Source organism: Hyperoodon ampullatus (assembly GCF_949752795.1).
Source record: "Hyperoodon ampullatus genome assembly, chromosome: 12".
Lineage (NCBI taxonomy): Eukaryota > Metazoa > Chordata > Mammalia > Artiodactyla > Ziphiidae > Hyperoodon > Hyperoodon ampullatus.
The window spans coordinates 39,938,192-39,965,518 of record NC_136925.1 but is presented as its reverse complement, the minus strand read 5'-3'; the positions used below and the strand labels follow the sequence as shown (position 1 = coordinate 39,965,518).

Sequence of the window (27,327 nt, the reverse complement as noted above, 5' to 3'; positions counted from 1 at the left end):
GATCAAATTGTACAAGAACTTTAAGAATGTTGTACTGGATGGGAGGACTGATGGTCAGTGAGCCTTATTTGTTCAAGGTCTAATGTGGCTGGTCTACAAGCAATATACTCTGTCAGGCTATGCAGCAACCAGGGGAAAAGGTTTATCATCCCCTGCAATGACAATGAAAAAAGAATATGAAGTTGTACATACCCTGTGATTAAAGCTCTGTAAAATGTATTTGGGCAAGGGTTAGAAGGAAGTAAGGATAAATAGAAATATTTCACTTGTTACAATGGTTGGATTACGGGTGATTTTTCTCTTTTCATTATTTCCATTACTGTTTATATAATGTTGTGTGTGCACTTTTATACGAGCACTTCCCAGCAAAATTGTTCTGTGTTGACAGGTGGCATTATCATTAAAGTACAGGTGTGGAGGAGGGCCTACCTTTCTTTGTTACGCACTGATAACAGTCCTCATTTGGGCCTCCCTTTCTTGTGGGCTCACGTGGCTCAGCGGGAGCAGAGATGGCAGGCACAGGCAGGGAAGGCAGCCTGTCTGTGAGGAGTAAGGGCAGATGGTTGCCGTGTGGTCGTGGGGGTGGTGGGAGGAGACCCTCTGCCAGAAAACAAATGAGCCTCTTCTTGTGCCTTTCCCCAGGAGGGTTCCGTTTGGGAAATCAGACAGAGAGAGCAGAATCACAGTGGCCCTGCCTCCATGTGAATACTCAAAGCCAGTACATTTTGTTCCTGAAACCCTGAGCTCAGTGTGTAGTGTCTGGGTTTAATTGGCCTCCTAATCCTTTACAAGAAAATCATAATGTAAACTCCTACATTCTGATTCCACCTCTGCTTCACACTGACTCCAAAGGGAGTTGCTGGCTTTCAGGGAAGGAGAAAATTTGGCAGGGTCCACAGAACTAGCCCACAGTATCTAAGAGCTGCTTCCTCAGTCAAGTGGGAGGACCACAGCTGAAATTAGAAGTGTCTCTTTAAAAAATATTTTAAAGCACATAAGTCTTCAAAAGTCACTTTAACTCCAAACAGCTCTGAAATGGCTAAAAGGAGTTGGATGGGTCTATGAACAGACCCGTCTCCTCTTTTCACCTTAGTTCTCCTTGGCTCCTCTGGGAAGCAGGCCAGGAACTGAGCAGCCTAGCCTTTTAAAAAAGATGATTATCTTAGAATGGAATTTTTTTTAGTTCAGTTTGCCCTTTATCTATTTTCAGCAAAGCAGAGTATGTAAAACTTTGCACATTCTCCCTGGAGCACAAATGTTTTTACTGGCAACATGTCAAGGTGTGTCTCTCTAGTTGTACACCTTGGAAAGCCTGGGCCCCAATTATTTCAATGGTTTCCGGTTCATAAGCATTTAAATAGTAAAAAACCAATTTCCTTCATCCTCAATTCTAGGTCCTCAACAATTTGGCCTCATTTACCACCATCCCTCAGTGTTGCACTGGTGGGTTCATCATTCTCTCTGGACTGGCCATGTGTAAGTCCTGCCTGTTATCTTTGCCAGTATCCTTTTCTTGTCCCCCTTTAGGACAAGCCCTCTTATTTTTCTCCATTGATTCAAGTGAGGGCAAGTCCCCCCAGATCACCCTCCCTGCGGGCTCTTCCCTCCCAGCTGCTACAGAACTTCCTATGCAGTGACTTCGTTTGGAAACATGGCTCCGGCTCTAACTTGGCTTCTATCTCATCTTCTCGAGGGCAGGGATAGCGTTCTTCCTGACCCATCCTCCTTTCTCCTGTCCCTCATCTACAGTCCAGCCCCACACCCTCCCAACATCCAGCTCCACTGGAGAGCATCTTACTTTGTTTTCTGAGTTAACCTCTTACGACAGTCCCCAGATTAGCAAAAGGAAAGGAGCTAAGAGTGCTTTGGAACTTCTGTAATCTCTTGATGCTTATATTGAAGACTTGCTAGTAGGCCTGCAAGAATTCTGTGCTCTGCTGAGGTAGCACCAACCCCTTCCCTTCTTCATGCTGCCTCTGCTCAGATATAGGCATCAATCTTCCTCCTGGAACAAGTCAGAATCTCCCACAAACATTTCCTTGATGCACCGCCCAGAGAGGAATAGATTCAGATTATATCATGTTTGTTTTAAGACCACTAAGTTTAGATAGGCATGTTACCTCATTTCTTTGGCTCTTCTCACACTTTAAAATCCTTGTCTACTATGTTATAATATACTGCTATTAACTGATTAATATTTACATGACTAATGACATAATTAGGATGGGAGTCAAATTATTAAAATAGTAAGACCAGTTTCACTGCTTCTGATATACCCAGCTTACTAAGCATTTCAGTGTCTTTAATTTACCTCATGCATTTATCTGAGAACTTGTGCTGAGTTAGAGTTCACGGATTAGCACTGGGCAGATAAAACAAAAGCCTCAACTATTCTTACTAACAGGACTACCGGGTCATTGTTAGCTAACTGAGGGCTGTCTGCAAGCTTCTTGACAGTGAATGCTTGGCCTTGACCTTGCCACATTAGTTCACGAAGCCCAGAAGGGGAAAGGGAATGAAAGCAAAGCTAATATTTAATGGGGACTTGTACATCCTTCTAGACTTTTTACAGATTTTAATCCACAGAACATCTCTCTGAGACAGGTGTTGTCACCCCTGTTTTACAGATGTCAAACATAGAGCCAGGGAGTAAAGTGCCCAGCTTTTAGTAAACCAAGTGACAGAGGCAGGGTAAAAACCCAGGCCCCCCAAATTCTGACTTGGCATACTTCATGGTTTAACCTGTAAATGTGGAATCAATCCGTTTGGAGGCAGTATATAATGGGACTTTCCCTTTGCCCTTCTGTCATTTATGAGGAAATATTTTAGTCCTGTCTTTCCAGGTATTAAGAGCTTCATAGTAATTAACTAGATGGGGGAAATCCTTTCACAATGTATATGTATATCAAATATAAAGTTGTTCACTTCAAATATATGACAATTTTATTCTTCAATTAGGCCTCAATAAAGCTGAAAAAAAAAAGAGCTTCGTGGAATTTCAACTGAATATTGAAGGCAATTTTAATCACCTTTAATCACTTACCAATACCCTTAGTTCCTCCCCAGTCGCCTCTCAGAGGGTTAGGACTTAGAGGAAATTCAAAACATGCTGGACAATTTCCAAGTTTAGCCAAACTGAAGAGGCAGGCCACAATGCCATGGAGAGGGGCTATCAGCTGTAGAGTTAGCTTGAAGGCTCTAAAAGCTACCTGTGGGTAAAATCAATACAAGGAAATAATTTTCAAGAAGCTTCTAAAGGGATATAAAAATATATGAGCATTGATTAGGAATAATATATTTAAACAAGAGTATTTAGATAAACATTTTCACAGTATAATACAGGATAATAGTTACAGGAGAATATCTGAAAAAAAGAACAAGCCTTACATATATACAATGGAATATTACTCAGCCATAAAAAGAAATGAAATTGAGCTATTTGTAATGAGGTGGATGGATCTAGAGTCTATCATACAGAGTGAAGTAAGTCAGAAAGAGAAAGACAAATACTGTATGCTGACACATATATATGGAATTTAAGAAAAAAAAATGTCATGAAGAACATAGGGGTAAGACAGGAATAAAGACACTGACCTACTAGAGAATGGACTTGAGGATATGGGGAGGGGGAAGGGTAAGCTGTGACAAAGTGAAAGAGCGGCATGGACATATATACATTACCAAACGTAAGGTAGATAGCTAGTGGGAAGCAGCCGCATAGCACAGGGAGATCAGCTCGGTGCTTTGTGACCGCCTGGAGGGGTGGGATAGGGAGGGTGGGAGGGAGATGCAAAAGGGAGGGGATATGGGAACATATGTATATGTATAACTGATTAAATTTGTTATAAAGCAAAAAAAAAAAAAAAAAAAAAGAACAAGCCTTTTCATGAACTCAGGTTATATATGTCTTTGGACAAGGTAACTCTGGCCGGGGAATTAAAGCAAAGTGTTTCTCTTTGCTTAAAGCCATTGGAGGCCAAAAACACATCAAAATGTGTTTGTATGACTAACAATCAATGAATTACAAGGGTCACAAATACATTCCTAGCAGGGACTCATATTCAGACAACATTGCCCTGAGGGAATACCTGTAAGCAAAACATAACTGCTTATCAACACAGTTTAAACACATGACTGAAAAACAAACAATGGATCATAGGTATCAACATTCAGTGAAGGAAAAGAGAAAAATTATGATTTAACTGCAGAAGGTAGTAGTTTTATATATTTTTAAAAACCCTAAAAATTCTTCCGTGAATGAATGAAATAAAGGGTAGTTCTATTTCTAATTTTTTGTGGAATCTCCATACTGTTTTCCATAGTGGCTGCACCAACTGACATTCCTACCAAAGGTGCACAAGTGTCCCCTTTTCTCCACACCCTCACCAAGACTGGTTTTCACTTGTCTTTTTTTATGATAGCCATCCTAACAGGTGTGAGGTGATAGCTCATCATGGTTTTGATTTGCATTTCCCTGATGATTAGTGATACTGAGCACCTTTTCATTTATGTATGGGTCATTGGTATATCTCCTTTGGAAAAATGTCTGTTCAGGTCCTTTGACCATTTAAAAATTGGATTATTGGTTTAAAAATTGTTTTTCTTTGTTTTGTTTTTGCTTTTGCGTTATATGAGTTCCTTACATATTTTAGGTATTATCCCCTTATCAGATATATAGTTTGCAAATATTTTCTCCCATTATGTAGGTTGCCTTCTCCTTTTGTTGATTTTTTTCTTTACTAGCAGAGACCTTTTAGTTTGATGTTATCCCACTTGTTTATTTTTGCTTTTGTTGCCTGTGCTTTTGTTGTTATATCCAAAAAATCATTGCCAAGACTGGTGTCAAAGAGCTTTTTCCCTGTTTTCCTCTCTGATTTTAGGGTTTCCAGTCTTACAGTTAAGTATTTAATCCACCTGAAGTTAATTTTTGTGATTGGTGTAAGATAGGGATTCAGTTTCATTCTGTTGCATGTAAAATTACCATATGATCCAGCAATCCCACTTCTGAGTATATATCCAAAGGAAATAAAATCAGTATATCAAGGAGATTATTCATACTTCCATGTAGCATTACTCACAATAGCCAAGATATGGAAACAACCTAACTGTCCAGTGGATGGATAAATGGATAAAGAAAACGTCACACACACATGCATGCAAACACACAGGAATATTATTTAGACATAAAAAAGAAGAAAACCTTGCCATTTACAACAACATGGGTAAACTTGGATGACATTATGCTAAGTGAAATAAGCCAGACAGAGAAAGACATACACTGTATGATCTCATTTATATGTGGAATCTAATCAAAATGAAAAGGTCAAACTTACAGAAAGGTGGTTGCCACGGGATGGGGGAGATGGGCTGATGTTGGTCAAAAGGTACAAACTTTATTTATAAGATAAATAAGTTCTGAGGATCTAATGTACAGCATGGTGACTATAGTTAATAACATTGTATTTTATACTTGAAATTTGTTAAGAGAGTTAGACAAGCATTCTCACCTCCAAAAAAAAAGGTGACTATGTGAGGTGATAAATGTATTAATTAGCTTAACTGTGGTAATCATTTCACAATGTATATGTATGTCAAATCATCATGCTGTACACTTTAAATATATACAATTTTATTTGTTAATTATGCCTCAATAAACCTGGGGGGAAAAAAGAAAGGGTAAGAAACCTAAATTGCTAAACGGGTTTTCACTTACAAAGAAAAATCAGAATGTTCCCAAATTGCCATTTTCAACATTGCATTTTATTTAACTAATACTTGAATGCTTTATATATTTCTATATCTACTCTTTTTTAATGGTCACCCTCTATCAGTAAATGAGGTACTTAGAGGAACCCCTCAAAAAACAGGAACCAGCTAACGACTGTGATTAAGTGCGATCTCAACCTCTCCTTAGTTTTAGCGCATCAGGGTGGGGTTTTCTTGGCGTTGTGGAGGAAATTAAGGATTAATAAGGAATGTCCGAAGCTCCAATTAGTGTTCAGTAATGACCATGAAGAAACAGAACTATGAAATAACGAGGCACAAGGGAAAATATAATAAAGCAGGCAAAAACATGAGGAGCTGTGAGACTTCAGTTATTAGGTATTCCTGAAAAAAAAAAACAAGAGATATTCTCTGAAATTGATATGTTTAACTGTGGGACATAAAAAAAGCCAATTTCCATTCTGGCACACATAAAAAAATACAAACCTTTTCAGGCAGAGTTTTGAACATAATCAGCACTTCAGAAGGATGGGGTATGAACCATAAACTGAGGAAGACTTTCCCGTCAGCAGGCAGCAAACATCGCGGCCAGGGCTGAAAACTCCTGCGGCATGAGAAGAAAACTCCGGGAGTACAGCATTTCTCTTTCTAAAAGGGGCGTCTGGCATGAACTTATACCACCGCCCTCCAGCCACAGCCCCAGAGCCCACGTTGTGGTGACACACACACCCAGCGTCTAAGCCCAAGGGCAGCAGCCCTCCTTTTCAGGCTGCTCACAAGTGGCCACAGTTATAAATAACTCAACAGGAGAAGAGCAGTTGGGTTGGTTTTAGCTTCAACTGTTATCGGGAGGAAGGAGTGGGCACAGGGGGAGGGAAAGGTGTAATAAGAAAGGAAGCGGAGGGCATAAATTAAGTGCCAGCACCATACCTGGGGTGACATTTTCTCACTTAATTCTTACGACAACCTTGTGATGTTTCTATGTCGTTCCTGTTTCACAGGTGAGAAAACTGAGGCCCTACCAGGCTACGTAGATCTTTCCTATCCAGTTCCTAAGAGATGAAGTTGAGATTTAAGAGCAGGTCTGTCTAGTTCTAGAATCCACACTCTGGAGACCAGCCTCTATTTTCCTTCTCTCTCCACCACGTTTCCTGCCAGGTTCTCTAGACTCTGGCCCTCTTTTCCTTCTTTCTCCTTTCTTCCTCCTTCAAATACTTGATCATTTCTTAGGCAGCAGTATTGCTATCTCTTCGTTACTGGTTTACATACAAATACATAATTCATATATGTCTGGTGTAAGGATTCACACAAGCCCAGGTACCCACTACCTGGCCTGGGAAACAGAATGTCTCCAGCTCCTCCAAAGCCCTTCCACAGCTCCAGAGTCCCAACTTGCTCCACCTTGGCTGGCAGTGCCTCAGGGCGCCTCAGTCAAAAAAGGCAAGAACTGAACTCCTCACCCCCACCCGCACCCCGATCCCGGGCTTCCTCCTGTGTTAAAAGAAACACAACCCCCAAGTCCTCAAAACCAGAAACCAGGGAGTCATTTTTAGATGCTTCCTCCTTTATCACTCAGGTCCTATTGATCCTATTGCTCTCTTGTACCCAGTTTCCATTCCCACTCCATTGTCTATAGCAAGGACTCTCAACGGGAGGGTCTCACCTTCTAGGGAGCCTTTTGGAAATCATAGGGGCATTTTTTGACTGTCGTTATTTCTGGGTCCTTAGGAGAGACTCAGATGACCCTTTCCATTTCTAGAAGTAAAATGTAATTCATTTTAACTGAGGGCTGAATGTTTTTGATATCAAACATTCTGAATATGAAACTTCAAATTACTAAAACTCTACTTGGAGTAGTCTCAAGTCTCAGGGTTTTAATCAGGTAATTTGAAGCTCAGGAACAAAGTATGGTGGTGTTAGTTTGGAGAACTTCTCTTATTTCAGCAACCACAAAGTTAGACTATCCTGTCCTGGAGTAGGTCAAAACCAGCTTAAGCTCGTCTTATCTCTATTATTTGTTTGAAGGTGCCCCAAGCAAACACTGACTATCAACAATAAAAAGTCATAAGGCCAGTGCCTGAGCACACAGGTCTGTGGGCCATGGGGCAGGCAGCAGTGTGGCTGAACTCAGCCTTGGCCTCTGAGAAGCACATGTGTTCCTGGAGCCACAGGGCCCTCTACCAGATGTTATCCTTTCCTTCTCATCCGTTATTTCCTGCCATTTCTACCCCTGCCTGCAGCAGGTAGCCCTCTACTGAAGGGGGACAGAGAGGGCAGCAGAAAGCTTTAGGTGCTCAGTGCAGGAGCAAAGCCTGGTTCTCAGCCCTGCAAGGAGGATTCTTCCCCGCCTGTGATGGCCCACCAACTCAGCGGCCTGACAATTCCTCGACCTGCTCAACATCACCCCCTTCACCTCCATTCTCCTTCACCGCCCACTGCAGGGCCACACTCCAGACCTTATCATCACCCGGAACCATATCACCTCTAAAGACTTAAACTCAAATATCCTACTTTCCAGCTCAACCTTTTATTCTTCCAGTTTTCTCACTCATTCACTCCCACTAAACCTCCTTCATCCCCACAAAATATGCTCCTTGACGTCATCCAGCCCTCTGGCCTCCCCTTCCATCTGTCAGTTCCATTCTGACCCCCACTACTCCCTTCCCTACCCACACTGGGTCTCACAGCCAAGCACATGAACTACTCTCCCACCAGCACCTTCAGTTCCCTGCTTTTGACCCACTTATCTAGCAAAACCCCAGCTCTGGATCCCTCTAGCTAGTCTGCTTTCTGCTTCTAGTTGCATGCTGCTGAGCACAGTGAGGAAATCACACCGCTAATTGCATCGATGCAGCAACAAATAAATGGTTTCCAGTCTGAGCTGTGTCATGCCAGGGAAAATGGTTTTCTTTCCTTTGATCAGTTCTCATGTCCATTTCCTTTTTCAACAACTCCAAGATTTCCTTAAGCCTCATACCAAATTCCTAGCAGCAGATGATGACACGGTCTGTTATTTCATAATTGAATTAAAGGGGCTGGAACTGCCCCCACTTCCTGTGGGCTCACTCTCCCCTCCCCATCCTCCCTTTCAAACCAAGGTCAAAGGCACAGGCACACACACAGGATATGAAGTGAAGACAATCTCTTCCCTCAAGGATCTTACATTCCAGAGGCAGCTAGACCTGCGAGCATGATGCTATGATAGAAGCATGGAGGAATGGAAGTATGTGAAAGTGGAAAACATCCAGAATAAGAAGCGTCTGAGACTTGGTGGGAGACCAAGGGAAGAAATTCACAACAGGGGCTTCTGAGCTGTGATTCATTATCTCCCCCTCCATATCTCTCCTCTTAATGGCATTAACATTCTTTTTTTCCTCCATTATAAAATGTGATAAAACATACATAACATAAAATTTACCATTTTAACTGTTTTTAAGTGCACATTTCAGTGGCATGAAGTATATTAACACTGATGTGCAACCATCACCACCATTTATGTCCAGAAAAAAATTTTTCCATATTCCAAAACTGAAACTCTGTACCCATTAAACAACAGCAACACTGCCATCTTTTTATTCACCCAAGCCAGAGACTCTGGGTGACATCCTAGATTCCTCTTCCTTCTTCTCACTCAGTTCTGCATTAAATCTAGCACCTGGCCTAGCTGATTTCACTTCCTAAACATCTCCTGTCTGTACAATTTTAGTAGGTCCCTAAATGGTCGCTGACAATCATCTTGCCCCCTTCTCCCTGTTTGTTGAAGGACAAATGGCAGACTTCTGGATCTTGCCCTTCGTGCTGTACATTCTGCTTCCCCAACTCATCCTCACATACCTTGGACAGGAGCCACTGGGAGGTCCACATGCTGTCTCATATCTCTGTGCCATTACACATGCAGGTCTCCCAGCTTGAACTGAATTTCTTTTCCTTGTGCACCTGAAACACTAGTCATCCTTCAAGACCCAGGTTAGTGTCCCCTCTTCCCTGAAGCCCACATAGCTCCTCATCCCCACCTCCCTGCTCCTTCAGATAATACTGAATATTTCCTGGTGAGTGCTTTCATTATACTTTAATTTTATTCTTTATCACAACGTACTGTAATTGCCTATTTCCCCTTGCCTGAAGGGAAAGAACCGTGTCTAATTCATTGCTATACAGTGCTTGGCACCAAGGCTACCATGTACTGTTGTTCAGATTGTGCCCTGAGGCAACCAGCAGTGGCTGAGATCCAGCCTATACTTTACTTGCCAAGCTCTGCACCCTGGCATGGGGCTACCCCTGCCCGGGGGAAACCGTGCTTTCTTCTAATCCTCATAAAGCAGCAGTGTGGCATAGTGGTGGATCTGGCTGTCACACAGTAGGGGCTTGAATGTTAGTGTCCTCTCTTTCTGTCCCTTCTTCGCTCCTCTATCAGCCAGCACCATGGCTCCTGGGAGTGTGGCCAAGTGTCATCCCAGTCTCCAGACTCCAGTCTCCTCTAGAGCCATGAAGGACATAGAGCCCTCAAGGGGCATCATTCTTTGGAGGAGAGCTTCTCTTGGCTCCTCTTCTATTTAGGTTCTGGTTTAGGGGCAGGGTGTCTCTGCTAAAACTAAACAGTATGTTACAGCCTTTAAGGATTAAGTAGCATCTTAGAATTTTAAACCTACAGAATTTATGGGGCTCTTCTAGACAAGGGGATGGCAAACACAAGCAGGGAGGCCTCCTTTCTCCCTTTCCTTGAACGTGGTATGACATTGCCAATCAATCACAACAATATCACAAGCTTTGGATGTCTTAGAATCCTCAGCAGGACACAGAATTGACATTTAAAATTAAACATTCCTTATCCTTGATCTAACACAACTCCTTATTTTAGGAATAAGGTGAGGACCTCTGTTCTTCACGACCCTCATTCCTCAACTCTGTCCCTTTATCTCTAGTTAATCTTGACCTGGGATGATTCCCACTGATCATTTCATGAACATTCTTAGATGGCTCCCTTCCCAGCAAGTCTTTCCTGAGCAGTCCTATTCCTTGGAATAAAGCTCTAGACAATTTAGCACTAAGAATCTTAGCATGTTTAACTTCAGAGAGCTGCTTCAATCTCACTTATTTGATGGAAAGTTGAAGTCCAGAGATTGAAGAAAAGTGATTTGCCCGAGACCTCAGAACAACCTATGACTATGCCAGGTAAAGTCCAACATTCTAATTCTCGGGCCATGGCTCTCTCTATTATACCTTCTTGTGGCTGAGGTTCATTTCTTATTAATACTCAATGCATGGAATCATAGACTTTGGGGTTAGGGTTAGGGTTAGTGTTAGAATTATATACAGTACCTTTTCCAAACTTCCACAGAAGACAGAACTTCCTTTCTCCATGCTCCATTTCATGTGAGTGTATTAAAAGGGACATGTTAAAATCTAGAGGTTTTAGGAAGCAGGAGATGGGTGTAGTGGAGAATTGCTGAATCTGTATCAGTTGCTGTTCATCCACTGCCTGACTATATGACTTGGGCTCTGGGTGGGCACTCCCTTTGCTCACACTTTCCTAGACCAAAGCCCTGTCCTGAAATGATCACACATTAACTGACCAGACAATTTAGGGCTCTAGCCTCTCCCCCTTAAATGACTGTTTCCCTTAATCTTTAGGTAACACATATCATCTACAAAACAAACAAACAAACAAACAAACAAAATGAACAAAAAAACCCAATAACGGAATAGAACAAAACCTGCAAGTTGGAGAGGTTTTTTTTTTTCCCTCTCTACATCCTGACCTCCTTATTTGGTGGCTGCAAATAAAACAGATCAGAAACCAAAATAGACTTCCTTAATCCATTTATCCTAAATAAGAATGTAGTGAACTCACGGTTAGAGTTCTGTAAACTATTTTTAAAATTTGACCCAAATGTAGATTGGGTTTATAAATGGTTGACATGGCTATTGGGTGGATGAGAAAATGGAACTAAGAAGTCTTAGAGGATTATCCTGTGATGTTTTTATATGAAAGAAAGATGCACTTCAGCATCACTGGGCAATAGATGTCCAGTCAAACTTTCAGCAAAATTATCAGTCTCCTGAGGTATTTTTTGCCCTGCTTCTCTCTCTAATGCATTCTTCCACTAGGTAAATCCTGAATTCTACCCAAGTGAATGTACTGGCTGGGCTCATGAGACAAAACACTGGTAATCCACAAACTGGTCATCTTATAAGTATCAAGGTCAGATTGGCCACTATTTTGATAGCCAGCTATCAGTCAGCCAAGGGCAGAGACTCAACTTCTTTGATTCTCTAGCATTCTCTAGTCTGTTCTATCATCACTTTTTCCTTGGTGAACTCCAACTTACCTGTCACCTCTTCTTTGACTTTCTCCCTGAGGCCCTGGGCTAGAGTTCAACACTTCCTCTTTTGTGTCCTCACAGGACTTTCACATAACTCTAACATGTTATCTTTGAAATCTTTGAAGTGACTTGTTTGTTTATAGAGATTTCCTCCACTAGACTGAATTTATTGCCAGAGTCAAAATGACTTATTCACCTTTGTAACTCCAGTATACATAACAAAGTACTTGGTACTAACTAAGCACTGAACAAATAATGGTTGAATAATCCATGAATGATAAGTGAGTGAAAGAGTGGTCTGATACAAATGGTCTTTCAATTCCCTTCCATCTTTCTGTTCTGTGATCATATTTATTATTACTCTTACTCAGAACTAAACTCTGTGCCACACCAAAAGGGAAAGAGTAAGGAGGGAAGGCAGCTCACTCTATAGGGTGTTTTTGCTCCCTCTTGGAGGCTGTGTAACCGTGTAATACCCCTTTTTTTTTTTCCTCAAAGTAAATTTGGTCACTTACAGCATAGGTATGCCAACTCCTCCATCCAAGTGAGTGAACTCTAGGTAGGCTGAATTACGAATATCTGGAAAACTGGATAAGGCATGATAAGGAGGTATGGAAGCAGCTCCACTCTTATCACTTAATATCATGCTACATATATATTTTTTTCTCTATCAGTGAAGTACGGAAGGACACTGATTTATCCAAAGCACTGGAGTATCACTGTTTTGTTTTGTTTTCTCCTGAATATTTCTTCTACTCCACTGAGTAAAATATTTGAAGCCAGAAACAGTTCAAGATTAAGTTTACTTATTTGTTTGCTTACTTTAGATGCTGGCCTATGTAAAAGGGTGTGACTGATGAAAATCGCTGGGTACTCCAGGGGTAAACAAAACTTCATAGATTGAAAAAGTAGTCAAACAGCCCATAAACAAAGAACTCCTTTTGCGTTCAAATACAAAGATACACTTATTCTTGGAGCGTTAGCTCTTTCTTTTCCCCTTCTGGACCAGAAGAGCAAGGTTAAATACGTTAAAGGGAGCAAGATTTCCATACCAAACTTAACAAACCTCTCCCCTAGGAGAAGTGGGATGGGGAGGGGGAATAACAAGCTCTAAAGAAAATTCTGCACCTGGGGTCAGTCTTGAGGCCCTCCTTGGAGTCCCTCGACCCCTTCTTTTCTTGTGGTTGTCCCACCACGAAAAAGGTATCTCTGATGGTAGGGAAATCGTCCAGCAGGGTTCTCAGGCTGTTGCAGTATGCCATGATCTGCCCCCGAAGAGCATAGTGAGACATGTGGCGGTTGAATCTAAAATGTCAGAAGAGATGATGTGCAGAGATGAATCCAAGTTGTTCCATCTCTCACGGAAGTTCCAGGATATAAGTTCCTGGAGACTTTTCAAAGAGAATAGAGGACATCTGTCAAGAAGAAAATTCTGTCTTGGTCAGGTTGCTATTGTCTGAAGGCAGAGACATGGATCTCTTCCAAGTGCCTCTTAGCCGTCACTTCTGATACTGCTTCCTCTGTGTGTCAGAAGACAGTTTAATTTGCTTTTATCCAGTAGGACTATGGCTTATTTAAACACAAACCAGCTGATTAATTGTATGGATTTCTGTATAATACTGTTGTTTATTGAGTTCAGAGTCATAAATCAGCATGTGTAGTTCACATATACTATACTTACTTCTGGCAATATTCAACTATAACGTCTCTCTTGACTTTCCCAATTTCATCCTGTGATAAAAGAGAATGACAGTTTTCCTATTAGACAGTTGACTATAAGAATTCCTCAAGCTAATACATCTGTACAAACTTATAGCTAACTTAAAGCAGGAGAAGGCCACACAGCTCAGATATTCTTTCTGAAGGTCAACCTACTGGGAGATACTCCTCTGTGGGCCTTTCCTACTCCAGCACATCTTGTGAGTATGCCAAGAATTCAAGGCCCTTACCACTCTTTACTTGAACCATTTCTCAGGGTTATGTTTGCAGAGAGCAGTCTGGAGGGATGAGGTAACATCTCTCTCTAGAAAAAAGAGCAGGTGGATTCCCAAGCTCAATGTTACTCAACTGTGACACAAACCTGCGTGTACCTCGGCTCCTCCATGTTGCCCCTGTGGGACCTGGGAGGCAAAAGGAAATGGCACAAACATGAGGCTCATGAGGCTGGCTCTGCTGTGAGTAACAAAGTTCTTTGCCTCTGACCTAGGAGTCTTGTGTCCTCTGCCAGCACACTCAGAACAGTAACAGGCTAACTTATTAGCTTATAAGTAGGCTAAAATCCCAGACCTTGACAAAACTGACAATTATATTGTCTGAACCCTTTCTAATCTGATAGGCATTGGATATTCCTGAAGGGCAGTTAATGAGCTAATATACTTTTCACTTGGTAATATTTTTTGAATATTTTAGTTAAAAAAGTAATTTACTTATCAAAGTAATTTACTTAATTACTTCTCAAAAGAAGTCCTTTGCCCCCATTATTGCTCAGCAGTAATCTAGAAGGTCTAGCCTCCATCATATCCAATTTGTAGAACTTGATTAGGTAAACTGAAGTCCTTCCTTTTCAGTCACAGGTATGGACAAAGCCTAGAGATTGTGAACCTTGTCATTTCATTCCCAAATAACTATATATTAGCCTGAGGACTTCTTCATCAAAAAATTAATGAATAATGAAATAATATCCATAAAATTAAGCAACACTTCTAATTGACAAAGGTTTGAATTTCATAATACTTCTCAAAAGATTAGGTTAGTATAAAACTGTTTAATAGAAACATGGTGGTAGTGTCTGAAAAACCAAGATAACAGGTGAATTTGATGGCAAGAGCCCTTGCGCACCTTGTCTAAACCCGCTAAGCACCTGTGGGTCACTCAGGAGTTGTCAAATGTTCCAGAGCAGGTGCTGAAACTAGTTCTGCTTAGAAAGCGACAAAACAAAATGTGCCCTTGGAAAAATGCACATATTTTAAAAACTAGACTGCAATTAGCTTGAATTCCTTCCTTTCTATTTCTTACTGAACTCTCTTTTTCATTTCTTTATATTTTCAAGAGTTCTATCCAAATAGGCTGAAAGCAACAGGTTCCAAGTTAAGAATTTTTATTTGCTCAAATGTAAAAGATGATGAGATCTTTAGGGAGCCCTTCTTACTACACTCACGAGGTTCTTCATTCTGTCAGCCATGGCTTGTTTCCTGAGGAGGAAGGCGTTCAGCATCATGTCCCGCAGCCCCACCTTTTCTAGTTGAATAGACACGAAAGCTTCCAGAGCCCTGACAAGTGAACAGAGACATGTGAGCCCAAGGCAGGAGGTAAACGGACATATAACAATAAGACTGGTGGACAGGAACAACTGGGGCTGCATACTGGGCACTGCTGCAGGAGATCAGGCAGCTCTGTTTCTGTGGTTCTTACCTGCTCCAAGTGTTTCTCTTATATTCACTGGGGATGCTGATATGTCACCATCCTTGTTGGGGACCCCCATGTGCCTGAAGCATGCATCGTCAGTCCCTCCTCACTCCCAAACTTCATAGCCTGGCCCAGTGTTTGTACTCCCAAGGTCCCTTTGTGCCCTCCTGGTCTGAACTGTAGGGGTACCTGGACTGAAGTGGCCTCCTAAGGGTCCTCTTGACTAGACACATTGGTCTTAAATCTCCCATCCACACACTGGGAATGTGAATTTAGAGCACTCAAACTCTGGCCATGTGTCAGATTAATGGCATCTTAGGAGTAGAGTAGCTTTGCCTGTTATTTTGTACCAATTTATATTTATATTTAAATTTATATTTATTTTATACCAAATGTAGAATGAAAAAAAATTCTAAATTTGCCAGAATTAGACTAGAGTCTCATTGGTATGCCTCAATAAAATATTCAGAGTATTCATAATTATTACAGAATACAAATCTCATATTCTGTAATACAAATTATTACAGAATACAAGATCAAGATATAATAGGGAAACCCTGGTTTATAGATATATGTCTGTAGAGGCCGTGCCTCTCTGACAATGTACCATTCTATTATTCTAAGCAATGGAAAAACCCTTGTTAGAATAGTGAGGGTAGTTCTGTGCTTTTCTGTTTAAGACAGGTGGACTCTCAACCACTGCGCCACCAGGGAAGCCCTAAGATAGATGTGGAAAATTTGGACATGCTCATATTCTTCTTCCTTATGTTCTACCCTCGTTGGAGTTTGAAAAATATAGAAAGGGGGAAGAAGGAGGGGAAGAAGGGAAGAGAAAGAGAAAGGAGATGAGGGAGAAGAGAAAAGAGTCTGAAATTAGGAACTGTTGACTCTCTTTCATAGACTGGAGCATATTAGAAGGAGCTGAGCCTTCTCAGTGTTTTATAACGTTTTCAGACAAGGTCTTAAACATTTAACACATGCTGGTGACTCTGGGAGTTTAGGCATCCTTCAATCCCATAATACTGTTATTAACTGGCTTGAACGAGGATACATTTGTTATTATAAACAACCCTTCACCGCCACCCCCCATGCAGTACCTTTTGGTAGCCTGGAATCTTTCTGAAGGATGAATAAGTGTGTCTGGGACTTTTGGAGTTGCGGCTAACAGCATGCTTTCTATGCCATTCACAATTCTGGAATTTCTTCTTCTGGTTGGACCCATTCCACTATGATTTCTCGGACCTGAGAAACTTATTTCCTAAAATGTTTCAAACCAAAGTGAATTAAATTTGTTGGATTTGTAAGTCCTGTGGTACTGACTGTAAAATTATCTCACAGCCATAACTGACCCCACATACATGTAAATGGCTGGATACACTGGGGGTGGGAGGGAGTGGAAGGGAGAGAAGAGAAGGGGAGGAGAGGAGAGAGTAAGGGAGCAAACGGAAGAGAGATACCATTTTACACAATGAAGGGGTGAGGCACTAAGTGTGACTGTTTCCAGAATAGAGTTGTCTAAGGTGCTCTGAGAAAAAACTCTCCATTTTACAAGGTGGCTAGTTGGAGTGCTTTGTATACTGGCCTCTCAAGAAATATAGCTAATGAACTTCATGGCTGCAAGATCTGAAAAATCATCTCAGGGTGCCCATTCTTGTATAGCCTAAGCAGATGGAGGTGGGCTGTATATGCTGCCCTGCACAATGTAATAATGAGGGAGGGAGAGGTGGAGGGAGGGTGGGGAAGGAAGAGGGGGAAGAAAAAAAGGGAAATCTGTATCTTCTAATATTCCTATTGGTTATGGAACTACAGGGCATGATGGATGGAATTCTTTTACATTTTTCTAAAATACTAACTAAAAGAAAAATATTAAGCCTTCAAAGGAAAGACTATTCTTCTTCAAAGAAAGAAATAAGTTCTCCATAGCTGAATTACTGAAGGACACTGAAGGAAAATGAGAAAAAAGAAAAAAACCTTGGGTTAAAAAGGCTAAAGTTTCCATCTTGATTTTTTCTGAAGACTCTTGGGCTATCCCAGTCTCCTGGAAATATTAGAATATACTAGTTCAGAAGACTCAAGAGGTCTTCGAAAGGCTATGAGTGAGCTAAGAGGGAAGAAAATAAGCTCTGTAATCAGATCCTAGTGCTGACACACAGCTGGTGATCTTGGCTCTGTTCCCTAACCTTTCAAAACATGTTTCCTCACCTAGAAAAAGGGCATGATGTCCTCCATCTCCTAGGGCTGCTGAGAGGATCCATGAGCTCAGGTATATCCATCACTTAGCTCACCACCTTGCCTGGACCATACAAGCTGCTAAGTGGAACCCTTAAATCCTTGACTCCCTCAAGTTGCACTCAAAATCTCAACCATGACCATCTTTTCTTTCTATCCTCACTTTCTTCCTTTTTTCCAGTCCCTTCCTACAAATATGATCACATCTATTTTATTCTTAATTCTCCGATCCCTCAAGCTTCCTCTTCAATTCTGACCCAACTTCTTAAAGAGTTATTATGGACTAAATGCTTGTGTCTCCCCCTAAGTTCTTACGTTGAAGCCCTAACCCCCAGTGATGGTATTTGGAAATGGGGCCTTTGGGAGGTAATTAGGGTTAGATGAGGTCATAAGGGGCCTGAATCTGATAGGGCTGGTGTCCTTATAAGAGGAGGAAGAGACACCAGAACTTTCTCTCTCTCTGCCTTGTGAGGACAGTGAAAATGCAGACATCTGCAAGGAAGAGAGCTCTCACTAGAAGCTGATCATGTTGGCTCCTTGATCTTGGACTTCTAGCCTCCAGAACTACGAAAAAATAAACTTCTGTTGTTTAAGCCACCCAGTATATGGTATTTTGGTATGGCTGCCCCAGCAGACTAATGCAGGAGCTGTAAAAATACCCTACTTCTACATTTCTATCATTCTGTCACTCCTTAACTCTGGCAGTCTGGCTTTCACTCTAACCCCCTTAGAACTGCTCTCTCAGAGTCAGCAATGAACTTTTGAGAATATAAAATAGCCTCATTTTAATTCCTACTCTTCTGGTTCTTCCCTCTACATTTAACTCTATCAGCTTTTTCCTCCTCTCCCTCTTCCTCCGTCACCTCTTCCTCCTCCTAAAAATAATAACTTTATTTAGGTAAAATGGACATTCAATAAACAACACATACTTAAAGTGTACAGTTAGATAAGTTTGGGCATATGTCTACAACTGTGAAACCATTACTGCAATCAAAATAATGACCAGAGCCATCCCTCCCACCCAGCCCCCTTCCTCAAGCAACCACTGCTCTGCTTTCTGCAACTATAGATTAGAATGCATTTCCTAGAATTTTATATAAATGGAATCATGCAGTGTATATTCTTTTTTTGGTCTGGCTTCATCCATATTGTTGTATATGTCAATAATTCATTTCTTTGTATTGCTGAGTAATACTCCATTGTACAGATATATCACAATTTGTTTGTCCATTCACCTGGTGATGGACAGGGTTTTGGGTTTTTTCCAGTTCTTGGCTATTTTAAATAAAGCTGCTATAAACATTTACGTATGTCTTTGTATGGACGTGTGCTTTCATTTCTCTTAATACCTAGGAGTAAAATGGCTGAATCATATGGTAAATATACGTTTAACTTTCTAAGAAACTGCCAAACTGTTTTCCAAGGTAACTGACAATTGTGCATTCCCATCAGCAGTGTATGAGAGTTCCAGATCCTCCACATCCTGCCAAGACTCAGAACGGTTAGTTTAAATTTTAACCATTCTAATGGGTATGCAGTTGTTGCTCACTGGGGTTTTAATTGCATTTCTCTAATAACTAATGCTGTTGAACATTGTCTTGTGTGCTTACTTGCCATCTGTACATCTTCCTTGGTGACTCATTTCTTCTTGAAACACTCTCCATCTTTGGCTTTGATAACAGTAACAATTTTATTCTCTGTCTCTTTCCTTCCTTCCTCCTTTCCCTTCCTCTTGTTCCCTCTCGATGTCTCCGTCATTTATTCCTCCTTACTATATCATTAGACCTCTCCTGTCCACGTTTGTAGAAGAGTACATAAATACACACACATATATATTACTATATATATTCACATATGCATATGTATATAAATAACCCTAATGCCTTCCTACCCCTCCTTGTGCTGTGAGTCTTTCCAGGCTATTACTCTAATGCCTTCCCACCCTGCTCTGTCCTCCTATGCAGTGACTTTTACCATTTGCTTCCTGGATGAATCTCAGGGAGTGACTTATAAGCCTCTCAACCTGGAAACCCCCACTTATATCTGTCTTACATATGGGTATTCTTCATAAGATTAAATTAACTGAATAAAAGATTCCATATGTCAACTACGCATGAAAACCTCAGGTGGGGCCAAGCTGGGCTTCCCATTTTTTCCTAGTACTCATCTGCCCTTTCATACTATGCTTGAGTATCTGAAGGGTCACCTCTACCAGTCAAAAAACTCATCCTTCAGGTTTTCCCAAATGCCCCCCCTGACTCTGTGTTGCCCTTCCTGGTTCCCCAGATGTGACCTCTATTTTATTTAAATTCCTTCTATAGCTTGTTGAACCTCCATTATTCCTTGTATTTGAACCACTTATGAGCCTCTCCCCCTTTTATACACCAGACATAAGTTCCTCAGGAGTATGAATTGTACCTCAGTATTATCTGATGAGCCTAACTTAAAGTAGGTACTGATTTAAGATTTGGGGGGTTGAATTCTTAAAAATCAATATAACTCACTCTATCCCTATTTTCTACTTCAGTATTTGATTTCTATGGGCATTAGTATTTGGCAGTAGAAGTGGGGGTTGAGTATTCTGGCCATACTCATAAACTTATACTCTTTTATTTTTTTTTTTTTTTTTTTTTTTTTTTTTTTTTTTTTTTTGCGGTACGCGGGCCTCTCACTGTTGTGGCCTCTCCCATTGCGGAGCACAGGCTCCGGACGCGCAGGCTCAGCGGCCATGGCTCACGGGCCCAGCCGCTCCGCGGCATGTGGGATCCCCCCAGACCGGGGCACGAACCCGTGTCCCCTGCATTGGCAGGCGGACTCTCAACCACTGCGCCACCAGGGAAGCCCTATACTCTTTTATTAATGTAAAGAGTAAAAATAGAGAAATAGAGGCAAAAAAATTGTGCTAAGTGGTAAATGTGGTGAGCTATATAGAATTCATAAAGCTTAAAGAATGTTTAAGAACCATCTGGAAAGTTGACTTCCTAAAGTCATATTGAATTTTTTAAAAAATTTATTTATTTTTGGCTGCACTGTGTCTTCATTGCTATGCTTGGTTTTTTTCTAGTTGCGGCGAGTGGGAGCTACTCTTCATTGCAGTGCACGGGCTTCTCATTGTGGTGGCTTCTCTTGTTGTGGATCACGGGCTCTAGGCACAAGGGCTTCAGTAGTTGTGGTGCATGGGCTTAGTTGCTTCGTGGCATGTGGGATCTTCCTGGACCAGGGCTTAAACCCATGTCTCCTGCACTGGCAAGTGGATTCTTAACTACTGTGCCACCAGGGGAGCCCCTGTCATATTTAATTTTACACTTAAGTTACATTCACAAGTATATACACACAAGAGAAAACTATACAGCTGTTTATAAAAATGGGGGGGGGAATCTCTATGAACTGATTTGGAGTGATTTCCAGGATATACTGTTAAGTGAAAAAAAAAATGCCAAAGAGTATTATATACAGATAAAATCCGAAACCCCTTCATGATAAAATCATCAAAAAACTAGGAACAGAAGGGAATGTCCTCAACCTGGTAAAAATTATCTAAGAAAAACTCATAGCTAACATCATACTTAATGGTTTAAGATTGAAAGCTTTCCTCCTAAGATCAGGAATAAGACAATAATATCCACTCTCACCATTTCGATTCAACTTTGTACTAGAGGGTCTAGCTAGGGCAATTAGGCAAGAAAAAGTGATAAAATGTATCCAGAATGAAAAGAGAGTGGTAAATTCATTTCTATTTGCAGATGACATAATCTTTTATATAGAAGATCTTAAGGAATACATACATATACACACAAGTAAACTATTTACAAGTTTAGAAAGGTTGCAAGACAAAAGATCAACTGTATTTCTATATACTAGTAATGAACACTGAAAATGAAATTAAGAAAACAATTACACTTATAATAATATAAAAAGAATAAAATATTTTGGATTTAATTTAATAAAAGAAATACAGAACTTGTACACTGAAAACTATAAAATATTGTTGAAAGAAATTAAAGAAGACATAAATAAATGAAAAGACTTCCCATGTTCATCGATTAGAAGACTTAATATTGTTAAGATGGCAATAGTACTCACACTGATCTACAGATTCAATGCAATCCCTGTCAAAATCCCAAATGGCTTTTTTTTGTTGTTGCAGAAATTGACAAGCTGATCCTAAAATTCATATGAAAATGCTACAGACCCAAAATAGATGAAGCAATATTGAAAAAGAAGAACAAAGTTGGAAGACTCATACTCCTTAATTTCAAAACTTATCATAACTATACAATAATCAAAACACAGTGGTACTGGCATAAAAACAAACATACAGATCAATGGAATAGAATTAAGGGTCCATAAGTGATATATACAGGACATTCCATCTGAAAGCAACAGAATACACTTTCTTCTCAAGTGCTCATGGAACATTCTCCAGGACAGATCATATCTTGGGTCACAAATCAAGCCTTGGTAAATTTAAGAAAACTGAAATCATATCAAGTATATTTTCCGACCACAACACTATGAGACTAGATATCAATTACAGGAAAAAAAACTGTAAAACATACAAACACATGGAGGCTAAACAATATGCTACTATATAACCAAGAGGTTACTGAAGAAATCAAAGAGGAAATAAAAAAATACCTAGAAACAAATGACAATGAAAACATGATGACCCAAAACCTATGGGATGCAGCAAAAGCAGTTTTAAGGGGGAAGTTTATAGCAATACAGTCCTACCTCAAGAAACAAGAAAAATCTCAAATAAACAACCTAAACTTACACTGAAAGCAATTAGAGAAAGAAGAACAAAACAACCCTAAAGTTAGCAGAAGGAAAGAAATCATAAAGATCAGATCAGTAATAGATGAAAAAGAAATGGAGGAAACAATAGCAAAGATGAAAAAAAACCTAAAAACTGGTTCTTTGAGAAGATAAACAAAATTGATAAACCAGTAGCCAGACTCATCAAGAAAACAAGGGAGAAGACTCAAATCAATAGAATTAGAAATGAAAAAGGAGAAGTAACAACTGACAGTGCAGAAATACAAAGGATCATGAGAGATTACTACAAGCACCTATATGCCAATAAAATGGACAATCTGGAAGAAATGGACAAATTCTTATAAAAGCACAACCTTCCAAGACTGAACCAGGAAGAAATAGAAAATAGAAACAGACCAATCACAAGCACTGAAATTGAAACTGTGATTAAAAATCTTCCAACAGACTGTTCTGGGAGCGGATCACTGCCATCCAGTCGCTGACAAGGACTGAGGCCAATTTCCGGAGCTCTTCATTCTCACTTGACTTGCTCAGCTGCTTCACCAGTTTGGCTGTGTTGTTCTGCTTGAGATGGTCAACAGTGAGTGTAAGGCAAAAGAGAATGAAAGAAGTAGATAACCTTGAAAGTATAAAGGAAGAATGGGTTTGTGAAACAGGATCTGACCACCAACCTCTTAGTGATAATCAACAAACAAATTGTGAATATTTTGTTGACAGCCTTTTTGAGGAAGCTCAGAAGGTTGGTGCCAAATGTTTGTCTCCCACTGAACAAAAGAAACAGGCAGATATAAGTATAAAATTATGGAAAAATGGATTCACAGTCAATGATGATTTCAGAAGTTATTCTGATGGTGCAAGTCAGCAGTTTCTGAACTCCGTCAAAAAAGGGATGAGCTGCAGGCAAGGGTGGACCACCACCAGTGGCCTCACCTATGCCAGCTAAAACTTTTCACCGGATGCCGATGTGAATTTGCCATCATTGAACCTAGCATACCCATGATGCAAACTTGGGTGTTCACGGAAGATTGCAATGTCTTACTTGAGAAAGGACTCAATGTAAAGCCTGTGTCAGGGGAGGAGTGGGGATGATGTATTCCAGAACTCAAATCCAGCCTGACTGAGTCCTCTCAGTGCAGTGGGATACACAATACCCCTTTTACCATCTCCCCACCCCACGAAGAAGCATGAATTTGGCGGGGATGATTTCATAAGTGCAGCTGATCCCGTGTCAGAGTTCTGTGTGCATGTGGAGGACCCACAAGAGGAGAGTAGAGGTGTTCTCCAGGATAACCAGCTTTATTTAGGTTCTCAGGCATAAAGGGTAATACCGGAGAGGCGCTTGGCATAAAGGGCAAATCTCCTCAAAAAGTGAAGCCAACCGGGTCTCCTCTTCAGCAGTCCAGGGTACAGAATGTGTCCAGTCTCTCTCTTCCCCATACTGGAGGAAAATATGTACATCAATGGGCACCAGTGATCAGAAAACCCCCAGGAACCCAGGCAGGTGGGCACTGAGGGGGCCGGCTCCTCATCAGCTGGAGAAAGGGGAAAATGGGCCTCACAGAAGCCATAAAAAGGTGGAAGGAGCAAGGCTGCAGTTCACAGGAGTGTGGGCGGGGCGGGCAGGTGGTCCCTAGGGCAGGGGGGACCCATTGACACCCAGGTGGTAGAAGGCACAGTTGTTCTCATAGCGGCAGTAACCCTTCATCATGAAATGTCGACAAACAGGGCGATTTGACATGTCTCCTCCATGGCTGTGGCCTCCATCAAGCCCTCGGTGGCCCCCTCCACCATGGCCAGGGCCATCATGGCCACGGTGCTCATGAGGGGGTGGCCCTCGATGGTCGTGGCCTCGGTGACCAGGGCCATCATGAGGCCGGTGGCCATGGGGCCCCCCATGTCCAGGGCCTTCATGGGGCCAATGTCCACCACCGGCACCCATTCGTCCACCAGGGCCTTCATGAGGACGATGGCCACTGCCACCACCCATGCCACCGCCACCAGGGCCTTCGTGGGGGCGATGCCCACCGCCCATGCCACTGCCAGGACCTTCATGGGGACGATGTCCGCTGCCACTGCTCATGCCGCCACCAGGGCCTTCAAGGGGACAATGCCCACCACATCCGACCATGCCCCCACCAGGGCCCCCTCGTCCATTTGGAGGACCTCCTCCAGAGCGACCTCCTCTGGCCCCTCGGAATGGAGGAGGAGGTCGTTCACTCCCGCCTCGGCCACCACGGCCTCTATGGTATGGCCCCGGACCTGGTCCCCCACGCATCGGGCCACCCCACATGGGGTCACCTGGGCCATCCCAGAAGGGATCACCCCCCAGGGGAGGGGGTGGAGGACCCAGGAGACGTGGACCCACTGGGCCACCAGGACCCCCAGGGCCCCCATGGGGACCTGGCATAGGTCCGCCAGGCCCAGGGGGGAAGTGTTGCGTGCCCTTGGGGCCCCCAGGGCCTTCCAGTGGGAAACCATTGGCTATGGGACCAGGGCCTAAGAGTCCATGAGGCATCGGCATCTGCTTGATCTTGTCTGAATAGTCTGGTTGCTTCAGCAGTTCCTCTGAGGGATGACTGTTAGGGCTACCCATGATGAAGGTGAGGATCTCCTGCACATTGATGCCTCCTCCTCCAGGACCCTGGGGGCTCTTCCCGGCACCCATGCTTCTCATAAGATTGGCCAGAACAGGAGGCAACTTGGAACCGCCCGCCCCATCGGGTGAGCCACCGGTTCCCCCAGGCTCCAGGGTCTCAACATATGGGGTCTCATCCATGGAACATTCCTCATCTAGGGGGATGAGTCTGGGGGGGATAGGCTCATAGGGCTCAGGATCAGGCTCGTGAGGACTTTCCTTGTTCGGGAAGAGCTCCTGAAGGATCCCCTTCTCCCGCTCAGCCTGGATGTACCGCTCCTGGCTGTTGCTTCCAGGGGTGACAAGAGGCGAGGGCAGCACCAGGGGCCGGGGGCACACCCAGGGCACCTTCTCCTCCATGTTGTCGTGGCTCAGACGCCGGGCCGTCTCAAACTCGCGTCGGTCTGACAGTATCTCTCGCTTAGCTGCCTCGCCAAAGTCCTTGATCTTATTCACATTCACTCGTTCAGTTGCATCCAGTTCAAAATAGAAATGCTCGCTCAGTTTGCCCTCCGCAGGCCAGGTCACAGCTTTCCTCTTCCTGCCTTTCCGGGTCAGCTGGCTAGGATATCCGGGACTCTCCACTGGCTTTGCATCCAGAGCTCCTGGCTCCAAAGAGGCAGTATCCATGAGCTCTGGGACTTCAACAGGGGGAACTGGGGTCCCTGGACGTTCTGTGTCCATAGCCTCAGAAGGAGGTGCTGGCTCTGGGGAAGAAGGTTTGGCTGTGCTCGGTTCTGTGCTCGTTTTCCCTTCAAATGGGCTTGGCTCGGCAGCTGTGGCTGACAGCACCTCCTTCTTCTTCTTAATTTTGATGCCTGGAACAGGGGCCGAATTGAGCGCATACAGAAAGCTCAGGCCCTCCACAGGCTGTGGCGGGATGATCTTCACTTTGATCTCTTTGGTGGCATTGGGTGTTGTGTTGAGTGGCTTGTATTTCTTCTCTGCACGGGGCACAGCAACTCCTGCGGCAGCTGTGGAACTCTGACTCTTGAGGGGGATGGGTTTAAGGTTGTACTTGTCAGAAACCACCACTGCACTGGCATTCTTCGTTACAGGCCCCAAAGACGGGGTCTCCAGCTCTAGTCCGGTACAGCGGAACTTGGCGTGACTGGGCGCCGTGGTTCGGAGGGACTTGGGCTTCTCCCTCTTCTTCTCCGGGGCCTCCTCGGCCCGAGTCTCAGCCTTCACCTCAGTCAACGGTCGCTCAGGAGGGGTGGTTCGACTCTTTCCCTCTTCTTTCCGTTTCTTCTTAGCTTTCTCAGCAGGCTGGGTACTGCTCTGGGAGCGGATCACTGCCATCCAGTCGCTGACAAGGACTGAGGCCAATTTCCGGAGCTCTTCATTCTCACTTGACTTGCTCAGCTGCTTCACCAGTTTGGCTGTGTTGTTCTGCTTGAGATGGTCAACAGTGAGTGGTAGGTGCTGCAGGGTCAGGAGAATTTGCTGCAGGAGGGGAATGTTGTTGGTTGTCTTTGAATATGTCAGCCAATTGTTAAGAAGCTTGTAACCACCACCATCAATAAACTTGACCAATATTTCTGGTGAACGGGTCTGCAGGAGAATGTTCAAGTAAGTGCATCGGCTCACCATCTTTCGTGCTGCCTTCATCAGACTGAAGATCTTCGAAATCCCATCCACACTCTTGACTTCCCCATCTCGGTTAAGGAAGCTATCCAGGCCCTTGAGAAGCTCTTTGGGGTCTATGGGACCCGAACCCATGATCGAGGTTTTTATCCACCTCGGGCTCACGGGGGGAGGGGGTTAAAATTTTGGAGAAAAAAAATAAAACTACCAAGAGGACCCAAAACTCAATTATTTGGGGGGCCTCATTGGATCAAAAAGTCTCCTTAAAAAAAAATAAAGGCCAACTCAGTATTCATCCCCCCCCCACCCAACTCCATGTAGCGGGGGGGGGTCTTAGAAACAAAGTTCTGAGTGGATTAAAAAAAGGAAACGCTGGATGAGTGAATTTGGGTGGGTTTGGGAAGGGAGGGTGGTTGATTATTCTTGAAGTTATGTGGTGACGGTCCTTCGGCCACAGATTTCAAGTCCCAGGCAGCGTGGGCTGGTGGGGGGGGGGGGCAAGAGAGGTGGGAAGGGCCAGAAGACACAAGTGGTTGCGCTGGTGGCTGCTGTTTTCCCTTCCCCCCTCTCTCGGGATCCTTTCAAGGGCTTAGATGTTGCTGCGGCTTGTTTCTTTTCTCCTCGTGGCCGGCCTTTCTCTGAGAA

At 42.8% G+C, this 27,327-nt stretch overlaps 2 protein-coding genes across 2 annotated transcripts in view; both read right to left on the bottom strand.

The window, feature by feature from the left end:
* LOC307061531 (uncharacterized protein) overlaps positions 1 to 27,327 on the bottom strand; it is a gene marked incomplete at both ends in the record, with an annotated part of 168,366 nt that overhangs the window by 75,018 nt on the left and 66,021 nt on the right. The window contains 6 exon segments of the mRNA XM_079716717.1: positions 3,044 to 3,205; positions 6,207 to 6,328; positions 13,176 to 13,352; positions 13,729 to 13,778; positions 15,205 to 15,316; positions 22,903 to 23,079. Of these exon segments, the coding sequence (XP_079572843.1) occupies positions 3,044 to 3,205; positions 6,207 to 6,328; positions 13,176 to 13,352; positions 13,729 to 13,778; positions 15,205 to 15,316; positions 22,903 to 23,079 (800 nt within the window).
* LOC307061503 (serine/threonine-protein phosphatase 1 regulatory subunit 10-like) lies at positions 23,912 to 26,817 on the bottom strand (the record flags this gene model as incomplete). Its single annotated transcript, XM_079716695.1, has 1 exon — positions 23,912 to 26,817. The coding sequence occupies one exon, from the start codon at positions 26,815 to 26,817 to the stop codon at positions 24,091 to 24,093; it is 2,727 nt and encodes a 908-aa protein (XP_079572821.1). The 3' UTR covers positions 23,912 to 24,090.